Source organism: Heterodontus francisci, chromosome 37, assembly GCF_036365525.1.
Source record: "Heterodontus francisci isolate sHetFra1 chromosome 37, sHetFra1.hap1, whole genome shotgun sequence".
NCBI lineage: Eukaryota > Metazoa > Chordata > Chondrichthyes > Heterodontiformes > Heterodontidae > Heterodontus > Heterodontus francisci.
Window position 1 is genome coordinate 8,876,908 of NC_090407.1, and position 19,635 is coordinate 8,896,542.

General features: G+C 40.3%; 1 protein-coding gene across 11 annotated transcripts in view; it reads left to right on the top strand.

Annotated features, from left to right (window-relative positions):
- rerea (arginine-glutamic acid dipeptide (RE) repeats a) overlaps positions 1-18,936 on the top strand; it is a 563,072-nt gene extending 544,136 nt beyond the window's left edge. For 8 of the 11 annotated variants that reach the window (XM_068017019.1, XM_068017026.1, XM_068017024.1 and 5 more), the window contains 4 exons: positions 10,830-10,976; positions 11,251-11,428; positions 14,704-14,769; positions 16,577-18,936. In XM_068017019.1, coding sequence (XP_067873120.1) covers positions 10,830-10,976; positions 11,251-11,428; positions 14,704-14,752 — 374 coding nt within the window. In that variant the 3' untranslated portion in view covers positions 14,753-14,769; positions 16,577-18,936. Of the gene's footprint in view, positions 1-10,829; positions 10,977-11,250; positions 11,429-14,703; positions 14,803-16,576 lie in introns of all 11 variants that reach the window. The other 3 variants (XM_068017023.1, XM_068017025.1, XR_010969624.1) reach the window with 2 other exon arrangements.
- Positions 18,937-19,635: the final 699 nt, after the last annotated feature.

The following is a 19,635-nucleotide window of genomic DNA, read 5'->3' on the forward strand; positions in this document are numbered from 1 at the left end:
TGGGATGATTAATAAAATTGTATAACTGTAGAAAAAGGCACTTGCCTTTGTGTTGCGTGTGCACATTCTCGACTCCCACTTATAGGAATTGCTTAGCTAAGACCTCACAGTTGCGGAGCGTGGGAGGAAATCTCAAGAAGGCAGATTGAGCACTTAGGTAAGTGTCTTAGTACACCATTAGAAAATCAGAGTGTTATTTCACAGTCTCATTAATCAGTGAACAATGCTGAACTGCATAATGGATTCAGTGTAGAAATTTGAATCTTGTCGATTTAGCTACAAACGTGGACAAGACGGGTCATTGGTTGCCAGAAAATCCAAACTGATCAAAGCAAACGTAATACCTGTGCAATTACTGGATCTCACCCAGTCTTGGAGAAGCTGATTAGAGAAACATGGGGTAGCATTTATCTCATCTCTGTCACCTTGAATCTTGAGCCATGCAGTTCCAGCCCTTACAGATTAGATTCCAGTTGAAATTATAACACCCGATTCCTCATATTTCTTAATTATCTGTCTGCTTGGGCTCAACTAGACTTTCCTGCTGCATTGAAAATTGCTGAATGTGCGTGGCCAATCAGGCTAATCAATCGTCTTTACTTTAATTCTGATGAACCAGGAATCTGTTTCATTGTAATACCATTAGATTCATCAAGCTTTTCCTGTACCCCAAGTCTGTCTTCCTTAATTTAATTAAATGACTGATTTGTAGCTGTATTAAGTATCTGTCAGTCTGTCTATCCATGTTGATTTATATGTCTTATCAATAGATAAATATATCCACTTATCAGATGGTGAACATGATCTGCAGTACTGTCACCAGTGCCTCAGTTCGTTCTGATTCAGTTCCTATTGTGGGTATCTCAATACCTAACTTGTGTTTGGGTTGCATTGCTCAAGTCCATAATATCTTTATAGGTTTTATTGTAATCTAATCACCTTTCCCCACTTTGGTATGTCTTTGCTCTTGGTCTGTTTTAATTTTCTGCTTTATCCGGGTTCCACTTTACTCTCTACATCTGCACAGTTGCTTCAACGTAAGTGGTCACTTTTGTTGTTTAAAACTAAGCAGACTATTTGCAAATGTACCTATGTGCACACCAGTGTAAACTTTCAACTGAGCAACTGTGAAGTTAGATTAACAATTTACTTAGTTCTAATTTTGATCTTTTTCTATGATTTGGGGAGAAAAAAATTTGGAAAACTTCCCAGACATTGTGTGGTTCCTTGCTATTTATAAATGCTGCATATTAGTTGTAATGAAACAGGGCAACAAGGAAATAAATTTGATCAACTGACTATGTCCTCTTTTAAAAAAAAAAGATGAAACTTACAAAAAAGAGAAGAGGAAGCATTTTATTTGGGATTAAGATACCATTTCTTTACCTTCAGCCAACACTGGGAAACTTATAATTATAACCAATTTATTTCCCCAAGAAAACTTCTTGCCAACCATGGAGTTTACTATTTTTGGTGAATATATTAGCACGAAAATAAAAGAGAACTAAATAAATGTCAACTGCAGAATGGCCTTTTCATTGCATTGCAATTAAACCAGCTGATTAAAATTTCCCACCTACAAGGGATCCAGCTGACAGAAGGATCCAGGTGAATCAGCTGATTTAGCTGCAGTACAAATGCAAGCAGACAACCAGCCAGCACAGCTAGCCCCTCCTCAAGTAAGACCAAGGCCTGAGTTGGGCTGGTATATTGTACTCCGACGTTACAACAGTTGCTACAATTCAAAAAAAAAAGCTACGAATTATCTTCTAATGTCTTATGAAAGGCAATATGTAAGTGAAAGCTCCTTCTATTCTACTCCGAACATTGGGAAACCTGTATCTGTACCTGTGCTAGGAAACAGTGCAATGACTTGATTTCAAGACATTGAGGTTGTAGGAAGAACTTGTAGTATTTCCAAATTTAAAGAATCGAGCCAGGAAAGTTCAAATGAACACTGGCCATAACATTATCATAAAATCAGGAGAAACAGGAACAAACATTTGATATGAGAGAAGAGAGACGTTGAAAAAAGGGATTGCTTTTCACACGAGCTTGTGTGGAAGTGCTAGAGCCTTCCTAAACATGGGAGGAATATACAGGTCCTCTGTACAAAGTTAATGCGAAAACAGAAACTGAGATTCTTTGTTAACAGCTTTAGTAATGTATTTGGATGTAGTGGTTCCATTTGAGACCAGAAGAAATGGAGAAGCCAAACATTTCAGCAGATAGAGTGGGTGGAACCACCAATTATAAAAAGCATTAGGTTTTGGTTAGATTTGCAAAAGACATGAAGAACCTTGTAGAAAAATTGAAATAAAACAGAATTTCATAGTCTCATCAATTGGCATGGTTGCGATCAAGATGTAATGATTCATTTATTGCACTGAGAAGATTGTAGGTAGTGTGTGGGCATGCAATCGAAGTAAGGTGATGAATATGTGTGGAATTGTATGAAAAACGGTGGCTAGGCTTGGATGATGAGTGTAGGAAATCATTGATATGAAGTAGCAACAGAGTGGGAGGAAAGACAGACCCTTGGTGATTCCTTGAGTTAATGGGGAAAAAAAGAGGATGACCAATCATTCACAACACAGAGAATGATTTGAGAGGAAACTGCAGAACCATGTACACAGTTTGGTGTAAGGCCATAAAATAACTACTTATTTAGAAGTCAGATGACAGAACAGTTTGCTAATCTGTGGCACCACTTGCTAGTGGTGTATATTTTTATTTTATAAACAGTACCAATAAACTGAGGACATATTCATAGAATCATAGGCAATAGCACCATCATTAAACTAGAACTACAGGAGTGTGCTGTAAATTGCCTCTAATGCTATTTATAAATAGGGTAGTCACTTCAGTTTCTCTTTTTTGATTAATATTCTTCTTTCAGTAACTCTAAATGCTTCATCGTTATCTGTCTCCTCATGGAACCATTCTGTTATTTTTTTTTCAAGTTCGAAGTGCTCTATTACATGACTCAGGTTTTATAAACCCATTCTGGGTCATTTTCTCTCAAATACAGTAACATTCCGCAGCACACCTCAATTCATCAGTCTTTGGAACTATGTCTGCAGTCCAAATCCAAAAAAAAGCTTTAACTTTCAAAGCTAGGAAGCCTAACATAGGAGGGCACTGAGGTTTGAGGCCTCCCCAACACATGATTCTAGATAGGTGCCTGAATTGTTTGATATTTCTGCAGGTGGGAATACTTAGAAAATGTCGGCATAGTTTTAAAACCACAACTTCTTGAGAGGCTGCTGGCTGAAGCATCAATTTAACTAAAGTAATGTACCTTATCATCATCACCAGTCATCTCCACTCCTTGTGCTTACAACATCAAATTTTAGTGAACCTTGACCTGAAGCTTCATGTTATGGTTCATTGTTAAATCTATTGCCGTTTGTTTTTTTTATTTGCTATCTATGGGATCTTGTTCCAAAGGCACTCCCAGCATGGCTCAGTTGGTAACCCTGTTGCCTCTGAGTCTAAAGTTAGAGGGTTCAAATTCCAATTGAGCACAAAAACCAAGACGAATGCCCCAGTGTAGTACTGGTGGCAGTGCTATCTTTAGTGGAATTGGTGGCATGGTGGTAATGTCACTGAACTAGTAATCCTGATACCCAGGCTAGTGCGTGGGGACATGGGTTCAAATCCCACCACAGCAGGTGGTGGAATTTAAATCCAATTAATCAAATCCAATTAATTAATAAAAATCTGGAATTGAAAGCTAGTCACTTTAATGGTGCCATGAAACTATCATCAATTGTCGTAAAAACCCAACTAGTTCACCAATATCCTTTAGGGAAGGAAATCTGCCTCCTTACCTGGTCTGGCCTACATGTGACACCAGACCCACAGCAATGTGGTTGACTCTTAACTGCCCTCTGAAATGGCCTAGCAAGCCACTCACTTGTCATGGGCAACATCCCATGAAAGAATTAAAAGAAACCTGTTTACATAATTTAGGTATTCCAGGAATAAGTGAAAGTAATGTTGATATAATTTAACCTGAAAGTAATCTTGCTAATGAATGACTTTGACCACTGCCCTTCAAATGGGTGACTGCCTTCAAAAACAATTGTTTGCTGTCCTGAATACCTTGCTTTCTTGAGTCTTTAGCGTATCTGCATCTTTTCATGACTATACTACCATTCAGTTCCTTTCCAAAGTCTTTGAATGCACATCGCCTCCCATGTCTGTGCACATCTTTTCTGGAACTCCATGTTTGAATCCCTCCAATCAGCTTTCCACCCCTGCCACTAACTAAATGGCTCTTGCCACAATCACAAATGACATCTTACATGATTGTGGAAAAAGTGAACTATCGATCCTCATCTTTCTCTACCCTGTCTGCAGCCTTTGACGCTGTTGACCACATCCTCCTCCTCCAACATCTCTCCACCATTCAGCTGGGTGGAACTGCACTCGACTGTTTCCATTCTTATCTATCCAGTCATAACCAGGGAATCACCTTTTTCTTTCTTTCACACGATACGAGCATTGCTGGCAAGGCCAGCATTCATTGCCCTTGAACCGCTGCAGTCTATGTGGTGTCATTATATGCACAGTGCTGTTAGGGAAGGAGTTCCAGGATTTTGACCCAGTGATAGTGAAGGAGCAGCCATATAGTTCCAAGTCAGGATGTTGTGTGACTTAGAGGGGAATTTGCAGGTGGTGGTGTTCTTATGTGTCTGCTGCCCTTGTCCTTCTAGTTGGTAGAGGTCACATGTTTGGAAGGGGCTGTTGAAGGAGCCTTGGCAGGTTGCTGCAGTGCATCTTGTAGATGGTCCAAACTGGTGCCACGTTGCACCGGTGTTGAAGGTGGTGGATGTGGTGCCAATCAAGTGGGCTGCTTTGTCCTGGATGGTGTTGAGCTTAGAGTGTTGTTGGAGCTGCACTCATCCAAGCAAGTGGAAAGTGTTCCATCACACTCCTGACTTGTGCCTTGTAAATAGTGGACGGTCGTTTGGGAATCAGGAATTGAGTTGCTCATACATACATGCATATATATGAACTAAGAGCAGGAGTAGGCCAATCAGCCCATCGAGCCTGCTCCGCCATTCTATAAGATCATGCCTGATCTGATTCTGGACTCAACTCTACTTTTCTGCCAATACCCTTTGACTCCCTAGTTTGTCAAGAATCTGTCTACCGCTGCCTTAAAAGCATTCAGTGACTTGCCTCCACCGCTCTCTGGGGAAAAGTTCCACCGACTCATGACCCTTTAAGAAAAAAATTCTCTTTATCTCCGTCTTAAATGGGAGACCCTTTATTTTTAAACTATGCCCCCTAGTTTTAGTCTCTCCCACAAAGGTAAACATCCTTTCAAGATCTGCCCTGTCAGGTCCCCTTATATGTGTCAATAAGATCACCTCTCATTCTTCTAAACTCCAATGAATACAGATCCAACGTGTCCAAACCTTCCTCATAAGATAACCTTCTCATCCCAGGAATCAGTTCCCGCAGAATTCCCAGTCTGCAAATGGCTGCCCGTTTCCACACCATTTCTTTTGGTGTTCCCCAAGGATCTATCTTTGGTTCCTTCCTGTTTCTCATGTACATACTGACCCTTGGCGATATCAGCTGAAAACACAGCGTCATTTTCCACATGTGCACTGATGGCATCCAGCTTTATTTCACCACCACCTCTTTCGATGCCTCCACTGTCTGTAAATTGTCAGTCTGCTTGTCCATCCAATACTGGATGAGCTGAAATTTCCTCTAATTAAATATTGGGAAGACCAAAGCCATTGTCTTTGGTCCCCACCACAAACTCCTTTCACTAGCTACTGACTCGATCCATCCCTCTCCCTGGCACCTGTCTGAGGCTGAACTGGACTGTTTGCAACCTTGGTGTCCTATTTGTCTTTTAGATGAGCTTCTGGCCACATATCCACGCCATCAATAAGACATCCTATTTCTACCTCTGTAATATCGCCCAACTCCACCCTGGTCTCCGCTTTGGTCATCTGCCCTAATGTCTCCTAATGTGGCTCGGTGTCACATTTTGTTTTCTAACAGTCCTGTGAAGTGTGTTGGGGGCATTTTGCTATGTTAAAGGCGCTATATAAATGCAAGTTGTTCATTTTATGAAACCTTGTTACGTTGTGCACTCCACCATGTTAGAACATCAACAGCCATCATCAGTTTTCATTCCCAAATACATGCTGAATAAAATTAGCATATTGACCACTGCAGCAATGTTGAACATTTCTCATCTGGAGTATGATATTCAGCTGCATTCCAGACTGACCTGGAAAGTATGAATTTAGTTCTTTTACAAGAAGACATTCAGCCTGATAATACATCATGGCTATTACTTCTATAACTTTGGATTGAAAAAAATCATTGGTATCCTGGATGAGTAAAGGAATACTGATTCTACTTATGCAAACTTGATTTGTAGATTTGTTAATATTGAAACTCTGTCAACCTTCAGCTCTTTTTCCTAAAGGAACAGACTATTATTTAAAAGTCTTAAATTTTAGTTTTGGACACAATCTTGGCTCTTTAGTCCAGAAGCGACTCCAATTTAAAAACATAGAATTCCAGTTGGAAAAGGTTTATTTTAAGATGTTAGGACAGTCATTTTTTAGCCATACATTAGGAGATTCCAACAACCTTATTTGCAGCACTTCTTTGATGAGCAGCTCATTAATAGCTCTACCAGAGTTAATTTTGAACAAGAATGATCTCTCATTTATATAGCACCTTTCACAACCTTGGGTCATCCCAGCATGCTTTACCGCCAATGAAATACTTTTGAAGTGTAATCGCTGTTGTAATTTAGGAGATGCAGCAGCCAATTTGCACAGAGCAAGGCCCTACAAACAGCGATGTGATAATGACCAGATAATATTTATTTGGCACCCTATCCACCACCTTAAACAGTCACTCCCTTCACCACCGATGCACAGTGGCAGCAGTGTGTACCATCTACAAGATGCACTGCAACAACTTGCCAAGGCTTCTTCAACAGCACCTCCCAAATCCGCGACCTCTACCACCTAGAAGGGCAAGGGCAGCAGGCGCATGGGAACACTACCGCCTGCAAGTTCCCCTCCAAGTCTCGCACCATCCTGACTTGGAAATAAATTGCTGTTTCTTCATCGTGGCTGGGTCAAAATCCCTTCCTAACAGCACTGTGGGAATACCTTCACTGCACAGGCTGCAGCGTCTTAAGAAGTTGACTCACCACCACCATTTCAAGGACAATTAGGGATGGACAATAAATGCTGGCCTTGCCAACAAAGCCCATGACCCATGAATGAATTTAAAAAAGGCTTGGCTCAGTGGTAACACTCTCACCTCTTGGGGCAGTCGTTAACTGCAGCCAGAGGATGGGAGAAGCCCGAAGTAGTAAAGGCCCAGGGTTCTCTTATGGGGCCCGATGGAGCACTCCTGCTCCTCCTAGCCCACAAGGAAGCCTTAGAAAAAGTTAAATCTTTTACATTCTGGACCTGCTGTTCCTAAATACCCAGTATTCCTGGAGAGGCCAGCACTCTATGCTAAATATTTGACACAAAGTAAAAATAAAGTTAAGGTCTGAATAATGTCATCAGACTCCAATCTTTGCATCTAAAAAAATATATATACCACCGTTCACGACCTTAGGACATCTCAAAGTGCTTTAAAACCAATGAAGTACTTTTGAAGTGTTTAATGTAGGAAATACAGTAGCAAATTTGAGTACTGCAAATCTCAAAGGGGCCCTCTAAGAAAACCTGATAATCAAACTAACTTCAATGCGACCACTATAAATTCCGCTACCACGGTTCCCATATTAACAGACCCTCTCAACCCCAAACTCTTGGGACAACTTTACTGCTTGCAGCCAGATATGAAACAATGCCTTGAACTTGATCTGTAAAAATATTTAGTAAGTGTATGAACTCTACACATGGGTAACCCCAAGAAAACTACTAATACTGTGTTCTCTGTAATTGGAATTATAACCTCAAAACTGCAAGAATGGCTACTTGCAGGAGATACCTGAACATGGGTAGGCACCTTTGAAGGAGAAGAAAGGAAAAAATTGCAGGGTAAACCGCAGTTGAAGATTTTCAGGAAATCTATATCATTCCATATCGTCACCCAGCACAGATCAGTTTCATTCTGTTTACTTTTGCTTCCTCTGTTATATGTTACGTTGCATGCTTTCAACAAAAATTCACAGGAGTCCCTCCTCATTTTCATCTTTCACTTCCTATCTCTCTATCTTCTTTTCCTCGAACGCTGCATACCTTGTACTTCATTGTCAGGTCAACTTAAGAAAGCTACTTATTTTTGTATCAGAAACAGAAAATGCTGGAAGTACTCAACATTGTCAGGCAGCATCTGTGGAGAGAAAACCTTTCATCAGAACTGGCAAAGATTAGAAATGTAATAGGTTTTGTGCAAGTGAAAGGATTGGGGTAGAAAGAAGAACAAAAGGGAAGGTCTGCGATAGGGCAGAGGGCCTGAACCATTAAATGACAAAAGGTTTCATGGTGCAAAGCCAAGTAAAGAAAAAAAAATGTCTGGATGAGATGTAGATGGCAGTATAGCAGCCATCCAAACAAAGGGATTTAGAAAGAAACAAGAAGTTGGGGGGTGGGGGGTGGTGCAGAAATAAAGCAGCAAAAAAAGAGAAAGGGAAAAAAATGGGGGGAAAGGTTATGAGCTAAAATTATTGAATTCAGTGTTGAGTCCAGAAGGCTGTGAAGTGCCCAGTCAAAAGATGCGGTGCTGTTCCTCGAGCTTGCATTGAGCTTCATTGGAGCTCTGTAGCAGGCTAAGGACATCAAGGTCAGAGCGGGAGCAAGGTGGAGAACTAAAATGACAAGTGACACGAAGCTTGGGGTCGCACTTGCAGACTGAATGGAGGTGTTCCGCAAAGCTGTCACCCAGTGTGTTGTTTCAGACTCATTTTTGTATGTCGTGTTTACAAAATAATTTAGTTGTGCTGGTGCATGTGCACTCTCAACCAAGTCCCACCTTGCTCCTGAGGTGGGTTGTCAGGATCTGGTGTAGTGGTGGATACAGAAGTTAGCGTTTTTGCACCGTCTGGGAAATGAGACCAGACTTCAAGAGGGTGACAGTCTTGCTCATTTAATCGTGTTTTAACTCAGACAGCTCGCCCCTTTGCAGCACCAAATTTTAGGCTACCTGCCTCACCAGCAGCAGCTGGGGTAAATGCTGGGGGGTGGGGATGCGGGCCGTGGAAGAGTGCTGTGGAGCCGGGAGGAGTGCTTCTGCTTCGCTTGGTTCCACAGGAATGTGTTGAGAATTTTGTTTAAAAAGAATGCACCTTTATTAGGTCCTGATGCATGGTCGCAGAGGGCACTCAAGAATACTAGCTGGAGCAGGTTCAACACCTGTCCTGCTCATTTCAGACCAATTTCTGAGAAGGGCTTTAAACAGGCATTAGGTCCCTCACTTATATAGTTAAGGGACCTTAACATCTGTTCTAGGCATCTGCCAGGAATACATAAGAAATAGAAGTAGGCCATATGGTCCCTTAAGCCTACTCTGCCATTCAATAAGATCATGGCACATCTGAATTTGGCCTCAACTCCACTTTCCTGCCGCTTCTGTAACCCTTGACTTCCCTATAGTTCAAAAATCAGTCCGTCTCAGCCTTGAATATATTTAATGATTTGGCCTTCACAGCTCTATGGGGTAGACAATTCCAAAGATTCACAACCCTCTGAGTGAAGAAATTCCCTCTCATTTCATTCTTAAATGGCGACCCCTAATTTTGAAACCATGCCCCCCTAGTTCTAGATTCCCCCATGAGGGGAAACATCCTCTCGGCATCCATCCTGTCAAGTCCCCTCAGAATCTTATACGTTTCAATAAGATCACCTCTCATTCTTCTAAACTCCATTAAGTATAGGCGCAATTTACTCGACCTTTGCTCTTGACAACCTCTTCATCCCGGGAATCAACCGAGTGATCCTCCTCTGAATTGCCTTCAGTGCAAGTATATCCCTTCTTAAATGAGGCGACCAAACCTATCTGCAGTACACTAGGTGCGGTCTCACCAACGCCCTGTACAATAGTAGCAAGACTCCCTACTTTTATACTCCATCCCCCTTGCAATAAAGGCCAGCATTCCATTTGCCTTCCTAATTACTTTCTGTACCAGCATGCTAACTTTTTGCGTTTCGTGTATGAGGACACCCAGATCTCTCAGTTTTGCAGCATTCTGTAGTCTCCATTTAAATAATATTTTGCTTTTCTATTCTTAGTACCAAAGTGGATAAACTGGCCCAATTTCAGGTCAACATTTTTCAGGGGTCCCTGGGACGCAGGACTTTGGCCACAAAATTGTTCTTGTAATAAGGACCAGTTTCCACCCCAAAGATATTGAATTTAACACATTGAGGGTCAGGGAGCTTATGTTGATAAGTAGAAACGCCATTGTGAGCAAGTGTACTCAGGACATCTAGAGTAGATAAGGTTGAGCGTATGAATCATGCAGGTTGGGAGACCAGCAAGGACATTTTTACAAGTCTAAAGGGTACAAAAGCATATACAACAGTTTCAGCAGAGGAGTCCTGAGGTAGCGGCAGAAACAAGCAATGATACAGAAGTGGAAGTCAGCAGTCTTGGTGATGGATAGAATCAAACAGGATTTCAAGATTGCAAACAACCTGGTTCAGCCTAGGTAAGCGGCTGGGGAAGGAGATGATCGTTACAGACTACATTTAAAACCTCATTCTCAACTCTGTGACCTGTTGCACTGACTTATAAGATAAAAACAGTACAGTTTCCTTTCTTGTGTCTGAGTTTCTTCACTGTAGTTTCAAAAAGTTTTTCTTTTGCTTTAAATCTAGGTTCAGGAGGTGTACATCCATTGGTGGATCCTCTAGCAGCTGGGCCACATCTGGCTCGCTTTCCATACCCACCTGGTGCAATACCTAACCCACTGTTGACCCAGACTCCACATGAACATGAAATGCTCAGGCATCATCCCGTCTTTGGTAAGAAAATTCAGACGTTCAAGCAGATTATTTCCCCCAAGTAATTTCATGTTAATATATTGAGGCTATGCGAAGCACTGTCTATATTTTAGTTATAGGCAGGTTCTTTAAGCTATGACAAATGCTATTCTTTTTAATTAGCATATATATAAGGATTTTAGTAAGCGGTAAATTGTCATTTCTTTTTCTGTTTAATCCATGCATTTAGCATGTCACGTTTTACAACCTTTAGAAGCAAAGCAATGTGACCATTTTATCATCGTCTTGCTTTCAGGTGGACCATACAGAGACCTGCCTGGTGCAATTCCGGCCCCAATGTCAGCAGCACACCAACTACAGGCAATGCACGCTCAGTCAGCAGAACTGCAGAGACTAGCCATGGAACAGCAATGGCTGCACGGCCACCACCATATGCATGGAGGTCCCCTTCCTGGACAAGAAGACTATTACAGGTGGGAATAGCTGGATCTTGCCTACTGTTGCAGTATTACCCTTTTGAAATAGATATCCTAAAGTTTCACTAATTCAAACTCAACCAATCGAGATTGGTCTGGCCTTCTACAGATTTGCTTTATTTGGTGGGTCATAAATATTGTGAAATCTGAGCTCAGCAGCCCAATAAAGCAGCTGAACTCATGCCATCGAGTGCTAATTTGTGTCCATAAATTCTCAGTTGAAAATTTAGTTGGGAATAGATGCTTTCAGCATTTCTTTCTGAAGAGCATCTTTCCAGAGCTGAAAGGGCAGCAAGCAAGACTCTGGCATTCTGGGACCTTAATCTTTGACGGTAAGATCATCCTTAAGGAAACATTTTTTTCCAAATGAATAAACAAGCAAATCTTTTCATTTGCTGTTTTGGATCCAAGTTGAAAGGTTTCTGTCTGTCTGATATTTTTAGCACTGTCACTTTTGGCACTGATTTTTCCAGGATTGTGGCAGATCCAGTGGGAATTTTATTTTTAAGCAGTATTTTAAAACTTTTTTCTTAAATGATGAAAGGGAAAATTCGACTCCTGTTTCAGATGACAGGCAAATAGACACATATCAAGGAAGGAAAGCATCCCTCTCCTGTCTCATATTTTACTGAACATTTATCAAAAATGCTCATTTCCTTGATCATCTACCTCAGTGAAAATGTCAATAGTGGAGGGTGAATTATCTTTGCATTTTGCATCATTCACTGGTAGTGGTATTGTACAGAGGCATGTGGCTGAACACAATCCCTGTACAGAGGTCATGAACTAAACCAATATGAAATAATGACCTTTTGAAAATATAAGCTATAACTGCCATATAAATTGGAAATGTCACTAAACTACAGGTATGTCCTGTACACACAAAATAGGACAAATCCAATCCAGCCAATTACCACCCCATCAGTCTACACACAATCAGTGATGGAAGGTGTTGTTGACAGTGCTATCAAGCAGCACTTGCTTAGCAATAACCTGCTCACTGACGTTTGGGTTCTGCCAGGGCCACTCAGCTCCTGACCTCATTACAGCCTTTGCCCAAACATGGACAAAAGATCTGAACTCCAGAGGTGAGGTGAGAGTGACTGCCCTTGATATCAAGGCAGCATTTGACTGTGTACGGCATCAAGGAGCCCTAGCAAAGCTGGAAATCGGGGGAAAACTCTCTGCTGGTTTTAGTCGTGCCTAGCGCAAAGGAAGATGGTTGTAGCTGTTGGAGATCAATCATCTCAGCTCCAGGACATTACTGCAGGACTTCTTCTGGGTAGTGTCTGAGGCCCAACCATCTTCAGTTGCTTCATCAATGACCTTCAATCATAAGGTCAGAAGTGGGGATGTTCGCTGCTGATTGCACAATGTTCAGCACCATTTGGACTCCTCAGATTCTGAAGCAGTCCGTGTAGAAATGCAGCAAGACCTGGACAGTATCCAGGCTTGGCCTGATAAGTGGCAAGTAACATTTGTGCCACCCAAGTGCCAGGCAATGACTATCTCAAACAAGAGCGAATCGAACCATCTCCCCTTGACATTCAATGGCATTACGATCGCTGAATCCCCCACTATCAACATCCTGGGGGTTACCATTGACCAGAAACTGAACTGGTGTAGCCATATAAATACCATGGCTACAAGAGCAGGTCAGAGGCTAGGAATCCTGTGGTGCGTAACTCACCTCCTGACTCCCCAAAGCCTATCCACCATCTACAAGGCACAAGTCAGGAGTGTGATGGAATACTCTCCACTTGCCTGGATGTGTGCAGCTCCAACACTCAAGAAGCTGAACACCATCCAGGACAATACAGCCCGCTTGATTGGCACCCCATTCACACACATTCACTCCCTCCACCACCGATGCACAGTGGCAGCAGTGTGTACCATCTACAAGATGCACTGCAGCAATGCACCAAAGCTCGTTGGACAGCACCTTCCAAACCCGCGGCCTATACCACCTAGAAAGACAAGGGCTGCAGATGCATGGGAACACAACCACCTGTAAGTTCCCCTCCAAGCCACACATCATCCTGACTTGGAACTATATTGCCGTTTCTTCAATGTCACTGGGTCAAAATCCTGGAACTCCCTTCCTAACAGCACTGTTGGTGTACCTACCTCACATGGACTGCAACGGTTCAAGACGGGGGCTCAGCACCACCTCAAGGGCAATTAGGGATGAGCAATAAATGATGGCCTAGTCAGCGACGCCCACACCCCATGAACAAATAAAAAGAAGTGCCTCAGTGTGCAAGAACTACAATAAATAACAATTGATTTAAAATTCTTGTGTACTAAAATACTAAGCTTAGCAGCCCGTGAAAATTGTAGTCGTTTTGTTATTGTGTAACCTTTATTTTTCTAATACTATGATTAATTCTCCCCTCTACTTTCCAGAAACAACTAACAAAATTGTCACCAAAAACTTACAAATAATTCAAATTTTAACCAGTATCCTCCAATCTTCAGAACACAGGATTCCTTTAGAAATTATGAAATTCAAAATCATCCATGTGTTTATCTTTCTCTAAAGCAATGTCACCTCATTGCTTTATCAGGTTATAACCTAGATAAACTTAGTGCCATTGCTTATGAGACCTTGGATTTTCTTTTAACTGTACCATTCACTTACCTATGCAGACATTTAGAAGAAGTAATGTTTACTTGGTAATTCAAAAAGTCATCCTTGTGCAATGTTTATATCAGCCTTGAAACATGGTACTTTCAAAAAAAAAAAATCACAGGTTAGGAAAAATGCAACAGGCCATGCAGATGTAAATATTCTGTATTTGGGCATCCTGTTAGCCCAGTAATTTACTACAACAACAATAACCTGTATTTATATAGCGCCTTTAACGTAACAACATGTCCCAAAGCACTTTACAGAGGCATTATAAAACTAAATGACATTTACATATGTTTTATTGAATTTTCACTTAACTTGTTCAGGAATTAATCAAAAACAGCTTGCATTTATATAGCGTCTTTAAAGTAGCAGAACGTACCCAAGCCACTTCACAGGGGCACCATCAAACAAAATTTGACAGTCATTGGACAATTGAATTAAATGGTAAAGTACTGACCTACAAAGATCAGGAAGCTCCCAGATTCGATCCCTAATGTGTGCTGATTTTGGCCAGTGTGATATTGGTCTTAGTGCCCAGCACCTTCAGGATTGAAAGGGGAGAATATCAACAACAAAAGAATAGTAAAACTTGATACAGACATTTTCTCATCCAACTCTTGGTTCCTGTCAATATTAGGCAAAGTGGAAACCCTGGCTGCATCTGTTTATGTACCCATAAACACTGACTTGTGAACTCTGTGAGGTAAAGACATCTCATTAGATTGCAACAACACTTGTAAGTGACTTACTCTCATCAGATATTGGACTTGTTTCAAAAAATTAGCATGGTGAAAACTTTCCGTTTGTGCTTTTGATTTTGAAAGTAGCCCCTAAACATTCTGCTAAATATGCAGCATGCCAAAATATCCTCAAGTGCCTCGAACCATTAGAAAATGCAAATCTTAAAATAATGCACAGCACTAAAATAGTGCAAACATATTTGTGCTGAAATGCCTTTGTGCTACGTTAAATTTTTGAAACTAAGGATCTTTTTAATCTATGGCAATGACGTTTGCATGTCTATGTTTACTTTATTCTCGTGGCATTTTTGAATGATTTCTCTACCAAATGTTTTCATAAAGTGCCTGTGTGAGCACTGCTCACTCTTCAGTTAGTGCAGTAGTAGCTGAGAATTTAGGATATTTTCAGCAGCAAGAATGTTGTGCTTTGGTGGGATGGATAGGTATGGGGTGGAGGTAAAAAAATTGTCTCCTTAACTTTTACAAAGTCACAAAGAGATGTGAATAGTCTTTGAGTGGACGAAGCTATGGTAAATGGAGTTCAGTGTGAGGAACTGTGAGGTCATCCACTTTGGTTCAAAGACAAATTGGGATATTTTCTAAATGATGAGAGTCCAGGAGCTGTGGAGGAGCAAAGAGTTCTTGGTGTCCATGTGCACAAATCACTAAAAGCTAGTGCATAGGTACAGAAAGTAATCAAGAAGGTTCATAGAATGTTGGCTTTTATCTCAAGGCATTGGAATACAAAAGGGAAGAAGTGATGCCTCAGTTGTACACAGCTTTTTTTCAGACTCCATCTAGAGTAATGCATTCAGCCTCAGGCACGTTGTATTAGCCTTGAGGAGGTGCAGTGCAGATTCATCAGTGATCACAAGGCTTAATAGGGTTAAATTGAGGTTCAGATGCATAAATGCTGTTTGTATTCCCTTGAGTTTGGAAGATTTAGGGATGATTTAATTGAGGTGTTTAAAATGATTAGGGAATTTGATTGGGGAGATAAAGGGAAACTATTTCCTCTGGTGAGGTAATCCAGAACAAGGACAAGTAGAGCTTGGCCATTTCAGAGTAAAATCAGGAAGCAAAAGTGTAGTGGATGTCTGGAATTGTCGCCTCCAAAAGGCTGAGGAACCTGGGTCAACTGAAATATCATGACTGAGATTGTTGGGTTATATTCTAGGTAAGGGTATCAAGGATATTGAACTAAGGTGGATAAATGGAGTTGAAGTACAGATCAGCCAAGCTTGAAGGGCTGACTAACTTACACCTGTTCTGTGTGCAACCTGTAAAAACCAAACAAATTCTCTCTGCTTTATCTGAAAATCCAGAACAATTTAGTTTCCTGTAATTCTAGCAATGATTCTGGAGGTCAGGCAGAAGTTCATGGAAACTGCTAATGGGCATGAAGTGTTCTGGCATTGACAGAATGGGAAAGTTGCATCACTGTATTCAGTGGGTGCGTCTTTGAGAAATTGTGGATAATGAAATTTTCTTTTGAAATGTATCTACTGTCCAACTTGGCCGAAAGATATAGAGCTTATCAGGTCCATCATGGACCAAATGAAGCCAGCATGTGAGGACAATAAAACAAAGCACTGTTGTCCAACTTTTATTGAATTTGGTAGAGCTGTTTATTTTTCCTTTTTTTTTTAAGCGCAGGTAAGTGAGTAAAACGTGCACTCTCATTTTAACCGAACACATCTGAAAGTATTTTTTTCAAAAAAACATCCAAAAGTGTTTGTTTTCAAAAGTGCCCATCTGTTTCTCTTGCAGTCGGCTGAAAAAAGAGAGTGATAAGCCACTTTAAATCCTGAACCGTATGAAGGCTCGCTCACAGGGGCAAAGGTCACTCAACCAGTACTTTGGAAGGAACTCTGACATCCTGCAAGAATGATAAAAGGAAATCTTAACTGAAAAGATTCCCCCTCCCCTTGCCCCAACCACCAGCCCCCAAAAAAAGAATCATATGATTTTATTTTGTAATATTCATCTTTGGAGGCGATCATTTGAGGCTGGCTGTGGATCTTTGCACAACATTGCATTTGATAACATGACAGTCGGAAATGCACAATGAGCAGTGTTTCCAGATGTTCTTGTATTGGTACTAGACCGGATTTTGAGACGGTTACTGCACAATGCATCCTAACTAAAACAAAACAAGAAAGGTGAACAGATTTAAGTTCTGAGTATAAGTACAATAGTACATTTTATGATTCCTTAAATAATATGTAGGATATCCTCATAATTTTAAAAGAAAAGTCAAATCTATGGCATGGCTTTTGAGTTTGTAAATAAAGAAAATTAACCTTATACGTAAAGGATTAGTTGTGGATTTCTAATTGGATAACAGATTGCAAAGTTAAGTGTTTTAAACGGCTTCACCTCCTTTAATTAAAGGAGAAGATAGCTGTATGGTAATGTTTCCTCTGAAATGGAGTGTTTTTTTTTAATGTGTCTAGTAGCAGTGGCATGCATCAAAAGGTTACAGGGATTGTGGTCCAGACAAATGTCAAGATAGATTTTAATTAAAATAATAAAAGGCTACATAAATAGTATTTTACCATCACTGGGTTTGGGTATCCCATACCATGCTGGTCAACAATGCAGACTATTACTAGACCTGATCTCTTGCCAACAGCATGAAAACATTTAGACTTTCCATTCTAATCATTAAAAACATTTTCAGTATCCAAAATATTTAAGAGATGGTTGAATCTTTTATCTCCATTTTATAGTGATAATTCTATGATTTAATATTTTTTTAAAACACATTCGGAACAAATAAGCTACTTTATATTTGCGTTTAACGTAACAGTCAGCATTTTTGCTTTCATTAAATACTCATTAAAGTATTGCACATACCTGTGGCATCATGCTGACTTTTTGCTTGTCAACTTATGTTATGTGGGGGCCGACAACCCATAATTAGATATCAGAATCATGGGCATTAAAGTGTCACAAGTCATTTTCACAAAAATGAGTTATAAAATTGGGGGAAACTGAAAAAAGGACCAAAAATATAAGCTGAACTTCTGTCATTATTCTTGATTGTAACCCCACACCCATCATTAGCATGTCAATTAACAGCAGGTAGTTTACGAGCATTTGAGCAACTGTAGAAGTAAATTGTACGCATGTGTACATTTCTCTCTCAATAGCATTGCTCAATGGCATCCAAGAGGAGAGCTTGAGTTGGAACAAAGGCCTGTGCTTGTGCTTACTGAAGCCTGATGTGAAAGTCCTTTTATTTCTGGGATAAATGTTCTGAAAAGGTGTAGAGTTAAATAATAGCCAGTCAAAAACATTCAGTTTTGAAGTCCCTTTTATAATATATATCATAGCAGCCATTTTAGTTTTGGGCTCTTAATTACCTTGTGGAAATTTATACTCATTTTTACTTAAAAGTAGTGAAAAATAGTCATACTTAACGGTATGCACCAGTGTATGGTGTCAGCAGTTTGGGTATCTGAGTTACCAACAAACAGAGCTGAAGACTTATCAATAAATAACATTAATTTTAGAGCAGGGGCTTTACTGATCTTGCTTTTTGTCAATCACGTTTCTATATCTTTAAAAAAAACGAAAATATCACTCTTAAAAGTTTTTGCAAGTTTGAGCTTTACATTTTATCAATGAAACTATCACGTTGTCAGAAGCTGAATGCAGAGTGTCTGGCTGATGTCTGCACTGGGTAACTGGTTTCCTGATGGTGCGGATCTGTCTTTCCCCTTGATTTTATCAAGGACTGTATATTTGCCATTGTAGACTGTTATGTGGTGTTCACTGTCATAGGACTGTGTTTAATTAAAAGAAAGAACTACATGGTGCGCTCACACCCTGGATAGTGACACAAAGTTCAAGTTTTTATTTTGCTTTTGTGTTTTCCGAAGTATAATGTTAAATGTTGTCAATGGTCCAGCTTCTTATTTCACTGCAGCATTAGCAGAATGTACATTCTGATGCTAAATTTATATATATCTTGAAGCTTAATGTATATAATAGTAGTTTGCCATGGGATAACACAATGTAAACAAAAAGTAGAAGCAAAGATTGTGAGTCCTGTGTTTTCTCCATTTGAGTATTTTGTAATTTTTGAAATATTTGTGACTTAAATAAACCAAACAGCACTGCAACATTCATGTTTTCATTTGACTGCACAACTGTATGGAAACAAACTGCCAGCTCACTTCTCATTATTGTTTTCCAATGTGTTGGTGGATGCACTAGTCTAGATCTATAAAGACAGTTGGCTAAGTCGTCTTGGAAGCCGTATTATGCTTGGTAAGTTCTGTAACTTTATCATTAAAAATTTTTAAACCTCGCCTTGATTGATGAGCCTTGGATGGTTCTGGATACAACAACACATAATTTGCTGTTAATTTAACTGAAGAGGGGGTGGAGGGGGGGGGCTCATTTTCTACTTCTGACATTATGTTGTAGCCCTAACTTTATTAAACATAAGACACTGACATTCCATTCCTCGTTGATAGCTGGTTCTTGAAATTACATCTAGATATCTTAGCAGACAAATGCTAAGCATGTTCATCTGAGATCCCTGTATCCAATTTTGCACCAATTAAGATGAATGGGAAGCTATATCCCAGCATTCAGGCAGGGAGAGGCTTTGAGTGGGGACAGGAGGAGTGTTTGCTTATGTCATCCTAAGGATTACTGGGGAATATATTTTGACAGTTTCACCAGATATTTATGGTTCCAGTTCCACCATTATGAAGGGTCTCGAGAAAGTAAATAAGAACAAACTGTTTGCACTGGTGGCTGGGTCCGTAACCAGAGAAGAGAGATTTAAAATAATTGTCAGAAGAACCAGAGAG